Here is a 10,711-nt window from a genome sequence, read left to right as displayed (position 1 = left end):
CCTGAGACTAATGGAGAAGGTCAACAGTGAGTTCACATCCACAGCATGATCCTCAGATGATTCTACGCTAATTTGTCAAGTATATTAACTCTATAAAATGACAATGTAATGTCTGATGGAGTTTTGTGTTTTAGGCTTTTCTGTCGGCATTGTGAGTCTTTGGACTCATTTGAGTGCATGTAGGCCTACATCTGTGTTTGTGTCTCCAGAGAAAGGCTATAGATGGATGGTGGTCATCTGGAGAAACACCTGCCACCCCATTTTATGCACCCTCCCCCACAATAAAATCCTAAGAATTATTTGACAGAACGTCGCAATGGAGTGCAATAAATCACGTGGGCCGTTTGACTGCTAATAGGCTCCATTTAAAAACGAAACCCAGAAGCTCTAGCTTTGGTCTGGCGCTCACGGACACAACTACAATAAATACTGTAGAAGGGGTGGATAGACCAATTGAGATGTTCTGGGTTTGAATCTCACTGAATCATCATCTGGCAACGGGGACCAACAATACTATTAATAAATTGGTCTTTTATAATGTAGAGCTTTTCCAGACATAGATCAAATATGCAAATGAACTGAAATAGTAAAACAATTTCTCTATCTAACAGTGAAAAAAAAAAGCATTTTCAAAAGCAAAAATGTTTTCCTCAACTTTCTGCAACATGTCAAGTTAAAATTTTTGAGCATGTCACATTAATAATCATCAAGTAACTGCTTTTAAAATGGGGTTACAATGGGGTCAGTTTACTACAGATTGGCTCTTGCTTTTTCTTGATTTGGTTTTGAATTTGCATTCTTAAATTAGCCACCAGAGGGTGCTGCAACTGTAAAAACAAAAAACAACGAGGCCTTTTTGACACATAATGCCCCTATTAGACAAGATACAAATTGTCATTCCAGGGAAATGTTGATCCAAACAAGCAGCAAACTGCACATTAATATGGCATGCGGGAATACTAAATTAGGGAGGACTTTAATACTGATGTGAAGTTTAAAGCAATTAACTTGCATATGTACATTCTCGACAATTTGAAATGGAACACAATGAACATCTAGGTTAAAAAAATCTGATATATAGGTTTTAAAAAAGTTAATAGCATTTTGATTAGCTAAGAAAATCAGGATTTTTTTTTTAAATAGCTATAGCCATAAATAAACACAGCAAATAATAACACAGTCGATTAGAGTTGATTATGCTAATAAAGAAAACTAATCTCTCCAACTATCCACTGTTAAAGTGCCCTTGAAGTGCACTAAACCCTAACTTGCTTCCATGTTGCCATTGTAAATGATAAACTGTTATCAACTGCCTTACCTGGTTAAACAAAGGAAATTATTACAACCTAATTATTATAAATAATCTGTAGGCCTAACAATTACAACCAGTATTATGTTTCCGGGGATTTCAAAATTAAGAGTAGGTGCTTAAGCCAAAGAACAAATAATACCATATTTAGATTGGTTTAATAACAACAATTAGCAAGGAATCAACATTATGCATCTAACACGTACACACAATAACCCCCCCCCCCCACACACACACACACACACTCACACGCACAGAGCTTAATTTTGTAATTTACACATAACAATAGAAGTGCACGACCTGTGATTGTGCTTGAGAGGAGAAAAAAACTATTTGACTTTACTTTGTGTTTTGCCTCTTACTACTAGGTTCTAAACCGGCAGTCAAAATAGGACATTTGAAATTCAGACCGCTAAATAAATAAATAAACACAAGTAAACAATGCCAACGTGCATGGCACATGTTTAAATATATTGAATGTACCCCCCCCCCCCCCCAACACACACACACACACACACACACACGCACACATGCACACACGCACACACGCACACACGCACACACACAGGCTTTGTGACGCTCCCTGGAGGCACTTCAAAGGGCAAGGTTACGTCCTTGATTTCACACACACGCACACCAAAAAGGTTTTATGACGCTCCCTGGAGGCACTTCAAAGGGCAAGGTTACTTCCTTAATTTCTTCTTTCCTGCGGCGACGGCAGGTAATCGATCCATGGTCACCATGTCCGTAAATGTTTGGAAGTACAGGTATATCCTTATCATCCTCACCCTGTTTGGAATCATCTTCCTGTAGCGCATCATCAACATACAGGAGGTAAGAGAAGTTTGTTACAACTTTTTTTTTCCCTTTACAGCCTGCTACAATTTATAATCTGATAGAATTTGTAAAATGTGTACCATTTTTAAAGATAACATGACACATTAGACAACACTTAAAAAATGGAATTCAAATAAGGCATTTCAAATAAGGCATTTCCTTTTCCCCCAATCACTCACGCATACTGATCATATCAAATGGCATATGAATTTAAAGGAGTTGTTGTTAGATGGTCTATTTAGAAGGGGCAGCTATTCAATAGCTTGATGGCACACTAGATAACTACTTATAGGCGTGAGATTTGGGCCATGTTAACCTTATTTAGCCCATTAGCTGCTAATCTTAATGGAATGAGTGGTGGATTCAACTACATCTTACTTTGATTGAGTTTTTTTTTTAAGATAGGGGCCTACAAGTATTCTACAAACAATCAATTTTTATTTCCTGTCTCACAAATGTTCAGCGTGGCTACCACTTGCAGCACGGTCCACAAACAGTGCAACAAAAGAAATTCCTCCGAGATGCGGATCAGCCGATCTATGGAGGTGGTTGCTGTTAGTCAAGTTTCAGATCATAGAATTCTTTTTTTTTAATGAGAAAAAAATACTGTCAAAGTTGAAGATGAATTGAAATATTTTAAGTCATAAAAAATGTACTCATTTAACCTATAGATATAGATATATATGTACAGTTGAGTTTGACAGTTGAACATTATATATATATATATATATATATGCTTTACAATAAATTGTGTTTACAAGTTACTTGTCTTCATTAATTATTTATATATATATATATATAAAAAATCCCAATCATTTTTATTTTCTTTTGAGGACTATATGATACACCCCAGGAGTTATTGTTCAGTATGACCGTCTATATCTTATTGTCATGTAAAAGATCCTTGCTGATCTGAATTTATTAGAGATGGGAATATATTGTCTGTTTATCAAGTTAATTATGACGTGTACTAGTATGTGAGATGTATAAAGATTGTTGATTTGAAATTTGGAATTGTTGATGTGAAAACTAAATGAAAAAAAAAATCTCAACTTCAGTGAAATTGCATAATTTCTTGCGGCACATCTGATGACTTGATCGCATATCTTGTCACTCCCTCAGAATTGGAAATAGTGTCAGCACTGTACAAGGTCCAGAACTGGAACCAGCCATCAAATCTGTCTGAAAGCCTCCCACAAGTTCACCACAATCCCAACATCTGTTCACATCTGGGCAAGCCACTTTCACCTGAAGAGGAGCTTGAGGAACGCAACTTGTTGGACTCCATCGCCTGGCCGCAGTCGCCCTCTGGCTCCGCACCGCCCAACCTGTCCCAGACAAGTGACCCGGCCCACAGTTTGTTTAAAATCGTTCCCTCCCAAAACAACCAGCATTGGTACGTGGGCGACCAGCTAGAATTGCAGGTCCAACTGCGCGACTTCAAAGGACGACCTAAGCGATATGGAGGCGATTTGCTGTTGGCTCGTTTACACTCCTCAAAATACAGGGCGGGTGTGGCCGGACAGGTGTTGGACCATGAGAACGGACTTTATTCTGTTCGATTCCCGTTACTGTGGGCGGGCTCGGCTCAGGTAAGCATCCTGATGGTGCACTCGAGCGAGGCCATCGGCGTGTTGCGGCAGCTGAGGGAGAAACGGCCCGTTCGGGTGTACTTCTCCAGCGTCTTTCGCCGAGGCAATCATTCCGAGAGGACGGCGTGCAACATCTGTCTGCCGCAAGGCCAGGGGCCACTGAGCAACTACACGGACCTTCACACCGGCGAGCCGTGGTATTGCTACAAGCCCAAAATGCTCGGCTGTGACAACAGATACAACCACTTTACGGGAGGTTTAATCAAAAACCTCATCACCAAAAAGGAAGCATTGCTCTTTAAGAGGTTGATACACTCAGTGATTGTTTGACATTCCAAAAGTATTTTTAAACAGAACAAGCCGTTGATCCCAAAATCCCTTTAGGGTATTGAAAAAAAAAAAAAAATATATATATTATTTAATTATTTACATAAGTTCGAACTAAAATTAGCAATTACCTCATTCACTACGAGCCATTTTCACTGAAGCAACCCACTTCGCTCCCGGCTGTTTTACCGTATTTTGACTGATTTTGCAAGGTCCACAGGCTATTCTGTTGTATTGACTATAGCTAAGTTTCATCCCTAACCCTAACCCTAACCCATTATTCACAAAACTGTTGAAAACACCGGCAAAAAGAGCTTGTTGCAACATGGCTCTGTCTGATCTTTTATACTCTGCTGCCACCTGCTGGCCATTTTATGTAATAACTACCATTGCTTGAAGCGACCTCTTCACGTCAGAAGCTAAGCCTTCTGTATGCGCTAGCATAAAAAACACATAAGAATTATATAAATATGTTTTTGGGAGTGAAGGACAAAGTATTAAAAAACGTATTTACATGTTTTGGGGTTTGCATTAGTTAGTTCAAACTTAATTTTTTGATATCAACATCAGTTTCACCGAATACAGTAACTTTACAGTAATTTCTTTTTCTCATTTAGGTTCAGAAAATTACATTTCAGTCAATTTTTCACTTCCTTCAGTTCTGAGAAGACTGGACCGAGTCATCTTTTGATGTGAGCGGTATATGTACCTGTATTATCATATCGTCAACAAAGCAGTGAAAGGAAATTATGATATTTTTCTAAAAATGTAGCCAATTGGCAACATATATGAGGAAAACAAAGCTGGGCCTAGTATAGAGCTTGAGGCACTCCACATGTGAGGCGTCATAGAAGTAAGTGGAACCCTGAAAAACTTGTGGTCAATCCCTATGAAGATTGTACCTTATTTTCTGCCTCTACAGTATTTTACTACTCACACAAAAGTTGATGGTTCTACCTTGTTCATGAATGATACGTGTGATTTTCATCTCTTATAGTTGTAGCCTCATTGTTGTTACTTTTGTTTAATATCCACTTTTTTATGTCAGTGGCAAGAACGTCAAAGTTCCTATCCACGCTTCCGCAACGGATACCATCAATGTACTGCCATCCAGGAAAGGTAGTACTACAGTATAGACCTTCAGACGAACAATTCATTTTTTGGGGAGTTGGAAATTTATTCACATCATTGTGCCTGTCGTCAATTTAGAAAGCAGCAGTCAAAAACCAGATCCCGTGAAGCTGGTGACATCTGGGTATTATTACCAGGACTCGTGGAGGTCACTGGGCGACATCCCCATGCGCACGTTTGGTGGGGCGTCTGCCATCACTCAGTGTTTGACCAACAAGTTGGTCTATATGTACGGTGACTCCACTATGGGCCAGTGGTTCAAGTACCTCGTCTTCTGTGCTTCCAGGTGAGCGCTTCTGGCTTATAACCCACTGAGCAACTTTCTATCTTAAGTAGGCACAAGGTAATGCTTTGCATATACAGTACCGTAGTATAATGGCAAAGAGTTATTTGCTGCCATCTTGTGGCGAAACATAGATATTACATGTCTTTACTTATGACAAAATGGATGGATGGATTTAATAAACAAGTGGGCTTGCGCTTGGACACATTCAATTCAAAGCCATCATGTTTGCCTTCAAGACCGATCAGCCCCCCCCCCACCCCCCCCAGCTGTCTCAGATCCGTTTCCTCCTTTCATGCCTGTCCCCTCCAACCGTCTCACCAGCATTCGGCTGCTCAGCTTCTTTTCTTTGAAACTCACTACCACCTCAACTAAGAATAGATTAATCACCCTACCCCCAATTTCAAATCACAACTAAAACACATCTGTTTAAAATTAACTGCCTATCCAACTAAAACCATTTGCTCTAGTGCCCTCTGCTGGTCAACCACTAACATAACATTGTATAGCAATATTCCTCTTTAACAAAAATATCCCTCTAACCCTAACCCTAACCCTAACCCATTCACACTTAAATAGTCTGTTGCCCTACCAGCCATGCTCAGTGGCAATGCTCTGGTCAGGCATGGATCACTGCTTAATTTTATGCATTTTATCTCTTGAGCCAAGGAAATGACAAGAACCAATTGAGTCAGCTGAATTCACACCTACAATGGGAGCAAATTACCCTTTTTTGTTTTGAAATACGCTTCCATTTGCGAAATTATGAACGCCCGGTATAAACTGTCTCTCATAGCACAGTTCTGCCAAGTGAAGCACTGGATTTGCATTAATCATGAAAACGAGCCCAAATACTCAATGCCTGTCAGATATCAAAACACTTAGACAACAGAGATGCTATTTTTATTGATCTATTTTTTAATATTGATAAATAATGAAAAGGAATGTCTCCAGGCAAACTTGGAAAAACCTAGTAAAGTTTTTGAGTAGATTTTATTTTACTAGTATAAAAAAAAAGTAACTCAAGCATTGAACAAATTCATGACCTTCAACTTGGGAGACAGCCACTCTACCACCTGAGGCTGAGCCATGCCACTCATGCCACTTGCTGTTTCCCACTATACTGCATTGCTGGTGTGTCCAAAATGAGACCAAAAACTGGAATTGCAAGGATTCTACCTGACACCATCAATATACTAACACACTCCAGGACCGGCCGTCTCCCAACCTGAAGTTTGTGATTCAACCCTTGTGTTGTAGCCAATTTACACAAATGCTGTGTTGTGTGCTTGTGTGAGTGTTTGGTGAGGCACTAATTGGTTGCTATGGATACCTGTACACCTGTGGCTTGTGAAGCAATCAGCCAGTCCATTATATAGGGCAGTGACAGGTGTGCAGTGTTTTTGTTGTTTTTTTTTTTAAACCACAGGAGGCTGAACAGTTTTTCAACCGTCAGTGCATGTATGCATGTGACCATTTAAAAGCGTTTTTAGCATTTTTTGTATGACCCTTTTTGTCATTGGACGCCTGCCTTTTTTGTTGGTATTTTTATTTATTTTTTTAAACCTCTTCAACTGACTATAAATAAATTGTTCACAAACGTATTTCCATGGCAGATATCATTTTTACATAGCACAACACGTTGGAAACATCTTCAAGACTCTCATGCGGCACTTTTGCAGTAGATTGCCGCTACGCCTTGTATTTTTTAAATTTTTTAAATAAACTGGTAAACTGTACTCAAACTCTTGTAACATTTACTTAGAATTTTTGAGTAAACAATTTTTTTCCCAAGTGAACATTACTATTTTTTTATCTTTAAGTTTTTTTATTAGAATTATTTATTTATTTTTTTGAGAGTGAAAAGGTGAAAATGGCTGTTGTTGAAGCACATCTATTAAGGAGATATTTGTGACCTTATACAGGCCCTAAAGTGACTATGGATGATTGACAATATTATTTTTTTTTTAGTGCTTGTGACCACACAGTGTTTTTGTGAAAAATACTGCACCCCCAGTCATTGTATTCTGCCCTTGCAGGATTAAAGAATCTCCCCCTGGAGAATCCCAAATACTTTGGGCCTTTTATGGCAGTGGACAGCAGCCACAACATTCTGCTCAACTACCGCTTCCACGGCCTACCCGTCCGCAGCCAGCCCGTCATGATCAGCGAGCTGCACTACATCGCCAACGAGCTGGACAGCCTGACCGGCGGTCCCAACACGGTGGTGACAATTGGCGTCTGGGCTCACTTCGGCACCTTCCCCGTGCAGCTGTACATACAGCGCCTCCGGCACATCCGCAAGGCGGTGGTGCGACTCCTGGACCGGGCCCCGGGGACGCTGGTGGTGGTCCGTACGGCCAATCCTCAGGCCTTGGAAGGGGACATCAGCCTGTACAAAAGCGACTGGTTGATGCTGCAGCAGGACGTCGTGCTCCGCGCCATGTTCAAGGGTCTCAATGTTAAGCTGGTGGATGCTTGGCAGATGTGCTTGGCGCAGCGGGAACCTCACGACCTGCATCCTCCCATGGCCATTGTCAAAACCATGGTAGAAATGATGTTGTCCTATATTTGCTGTGATCGCAACAGGAAGAATGTATGACTCAATCGCGCATCTCAAAAGAAGAGAAATTTGTGTGATTTGTGAGAATTTACATAAAGTGTGTGTGTGTTTTGCCGATTTAAAGATCAAATCTGGGCTCTGTCCTTCCTGGCTGGAGTTTGCATGTACTCCCTGTGCCTGCGTAGATTTTCTCTGGGTCCTCCAGTTGCCTCACACATTCAAAAAAAACAAAACATTCATTATAGGTTAATTGAACACTGAATGGTCCCTATAGTTGTGAATGATTATTTGTCTTTTTGTGCACTGTGATTGCCTGGCAACAGTTTAGGGCAGAGGTGGGCAATCTCGGTCCTCGAGGGCCGGAGTCCTGCAGGTTTTGTAGGTTTCTCACTCCAACACAAGCTGATTCCAATCGTTATCAGGCTTATGCAGAGCTTGCTGATGAGCTGATCATATATCAGCTGTGTTGGAGAAGGGCAACACGCAAAACCTGCAGGACTGCGGCCCTCGATGCCCACCTCTGGTTTAGGGTGTACCCCGCCTACTGCCCGAAGCCAGCTGGAATAGGCTCTCACGTTTCGTCAAACCTGTTTATTTCCACCTATGTTTGCCTGCCCTACGTGTGTCAACCAATCAGTGCCCTGAGCCACTTGTATCCTGCCCAGGTGTGTACCGTTGTCATTAGTGACCTACTTACATCCTCGTTAACATACTGCAGTGACGGCAGGTAATCAACACGATCCAGTCATGCCTCTAAATGCTTGGAAATATGTGCTCATTATTCTCACCTTGTTCGGGATCATCATCTTGCTGTACAACATCACCATTGGGGAGGTGAGAGACATTTATTACATCGTATTTTACATGCTTGAGTTACTAGTTTACATAGGCTGGCAGAATTTGTGAGATGTGTACCATTATAAAGAAAATGTATCAGGCAAAGCACATTTATTTGATTTAAAAAAGAAGTTAAAAAGTATTTTTAGAGTAGGATGTTCAGTGAGTCTTTTTCTACACCCTACCCCCAAACACACCTAATGGGACTATAACAACCGAGTGGACCTTATTTCTTCTTGCCTTTTTTTGTTTAAAAAAAAAAAATTAAATTATTTTCTATTAAACATACAGTATTGGACAACAATCATAATTTGAATTTAGAACAGAACAAAATTATAAGCCTTTTTTTGTTTAAAAAAAAAAAATTAAATTATTTTCTATTAAACATACAGTATTGGACAACAATCATAATTTGAATTTAGAACAGAACAAAATTATAAACTCAAGAGAACCTACTTAAATCAATTATATTACCAGTGTGAAAATGTTCTTTTAAAAATCGGATTGTTGATTGATTTAACCTTAAGCTGAATGCCAATAGCACCAGAAAGTTTCAATCAAAAGATTGTTTTCAACATCACGTCAGTCAATTAGACATCTTAATATACATCAAATTTACAATAGCACTAAATACATTTGTGCTAAGAAACCTTGCATTTATGGCTTACAATTTTTTTTTTTACGACAAAGTTATATGTATTCAAAGCAGTCATCCATTCAGCTGAACAGAAGAGTACAGCAATAATACATACTTGTCAGACCACATAATTGCTCTTCCTAAGGGCTCACCACCTGTAGGAGGGGCCAAGGAGGTCGAGTGCGTAGCAAGCTGGGTGGCAGCCAAAGGCGGGAGCTTTCCCCGACTACAGAAGCTAGCTCTTGGGACATACAATGTTACCTCTAGGCGGGGCTCATCATGATGCTGGTGCGGGCATACTGATGCTATCATACTGAGAACCTTTTTTGTCTAAATGTGAAAGTCCAAGTTCAATCTAGCATACTGAGAACCTGTTTTGTCTAAATGTGAAAGTTCAAGGACGATCTAGTTTACTGGCAAAATGCAAACTCATTCTGTACCTCATGGGATGACAGAGGCGTTTCCTGATGTTTTGAATAAAAAGGCTGTGTGGGCAAAAGAGGACACACATTCTTGGATGACACTGCTTTGGTGGTATTCAATTGTGTGACCAGAGATCTCTGTAATAAATCAACCTTGCAAGGACCCTCTTCACAAGAGTCTCATCTTTGATTTATTTGAACACGCAAAAGATTACAAAATTAAAGGAAATCCTTCAGTAGCCTCCCTCTGTTTTCGGGTGGGGGAGACTGGTGGTGTTTTGTTATTGGACTTCTGTGCTCGTCACGGATTGTCTAACGAACACCATGTTCAAACATATTGGTGTCCATATGTGCACTTGGCACTAGGACACCCTAGGCCGCAGTTCAATGATCGACTTCGTAGTCGTGTCATTGGATTTGCGGGCGCATGTTTTGGACACTCGGGTGAAGAGAGGGTCAGAGCTGTCAACTGATCAGGGAGGGACTCTGAGTAGAACCGCTACTCCTCCGCATTGAGAGGAGCCAGTTGAGGTGGCTCAGGCATCTGGTTTGGATGCCTCTTGGACGCCTCCCTGGAGAGGTGTTTCGGGCATGGCCCATCGGCGGGAAGCCCCGGGGATGACCCAGGACACGCTGGAGAAACTATGTCTCTCGGCTAGCCTACGAATGCCTTGGGATCCCACTGGAGGAGCTGGTTGAAGTGGCTGGGGAGAGGGAATTCTGGGCTTCCCTGCTAAAGCTGCTGCTCCTGCGACTCGTCTTCGGATAAGCGG

At 40.9% G+C, this 10,711-nt stretch overlaps 1 protein-coding gene across 1 annotated transcript; it reads left to right on the top strand.

Moving 5' to 3' along the window:
- Positions 1-10: 10 nt before the first annotated feature.
- On the top strand, positions 11-10,101 carry LOC144060435 (NXPE family member 3-like). The gene is made up of 5 exons (XM_077579983.1): positions 11-26; positions 3,269-4,043; positions 5,114-5,184; positions 5,275-5,482; positions 7,519-10,101. Exons 1-5 carry the CDS (start codon positions 11-13, stop codon positions 7,943-7,945), a joined length of 1,497 nt encoding a protein of 498 aa, XP_077436109.1. The 3' UTR covers positions 7,946-10,101.
- The last annotated feature ends 610 nt before the right edge of the window (positions 10,102-10,711 follow it).

This window comes from Vanacampus margaritifer, chromosome 11 (assembly GCF_051991255.1).
Source record: "Vanacampus margaritifer isolate UIUO_Vmar chromosome 11, RoL_Vmar_1.0, whole genome shotgun sequence".
Lineage (NCBI taxonomy): Eukaryota > Metazoa > Chordata > Actinopteri > Syngnathiformes > Syngnathidae > Vanacampus > Vanacampus margaritifer.
The sequence above is the reverse complement of the archived record's forward strand: the minus strand, read 5'-3'. Positions and strand labels throughout refer to the sequence as shown.

Excerpts from the sequence above, each read along its gene's own strand:
- LOC144060435 (XM_077579983.1), top strand. Across the intron at positions 4,044-5,113 it reads GAAGCATTGCTCTTTAAGAG|TGGCAAGAACGTCAAAGTTC; the intron begins GTTGATACACTC and ends TTTTTATGTCAG. Across the intron at positions 5,483-7,518 it reads CTCGTCTTCTGTGCTTCCAG|GATTAAAGAATCTCCCCCTG; the intron begins GTGAGCGCTTCT and ends CTGCCCTTGCAG.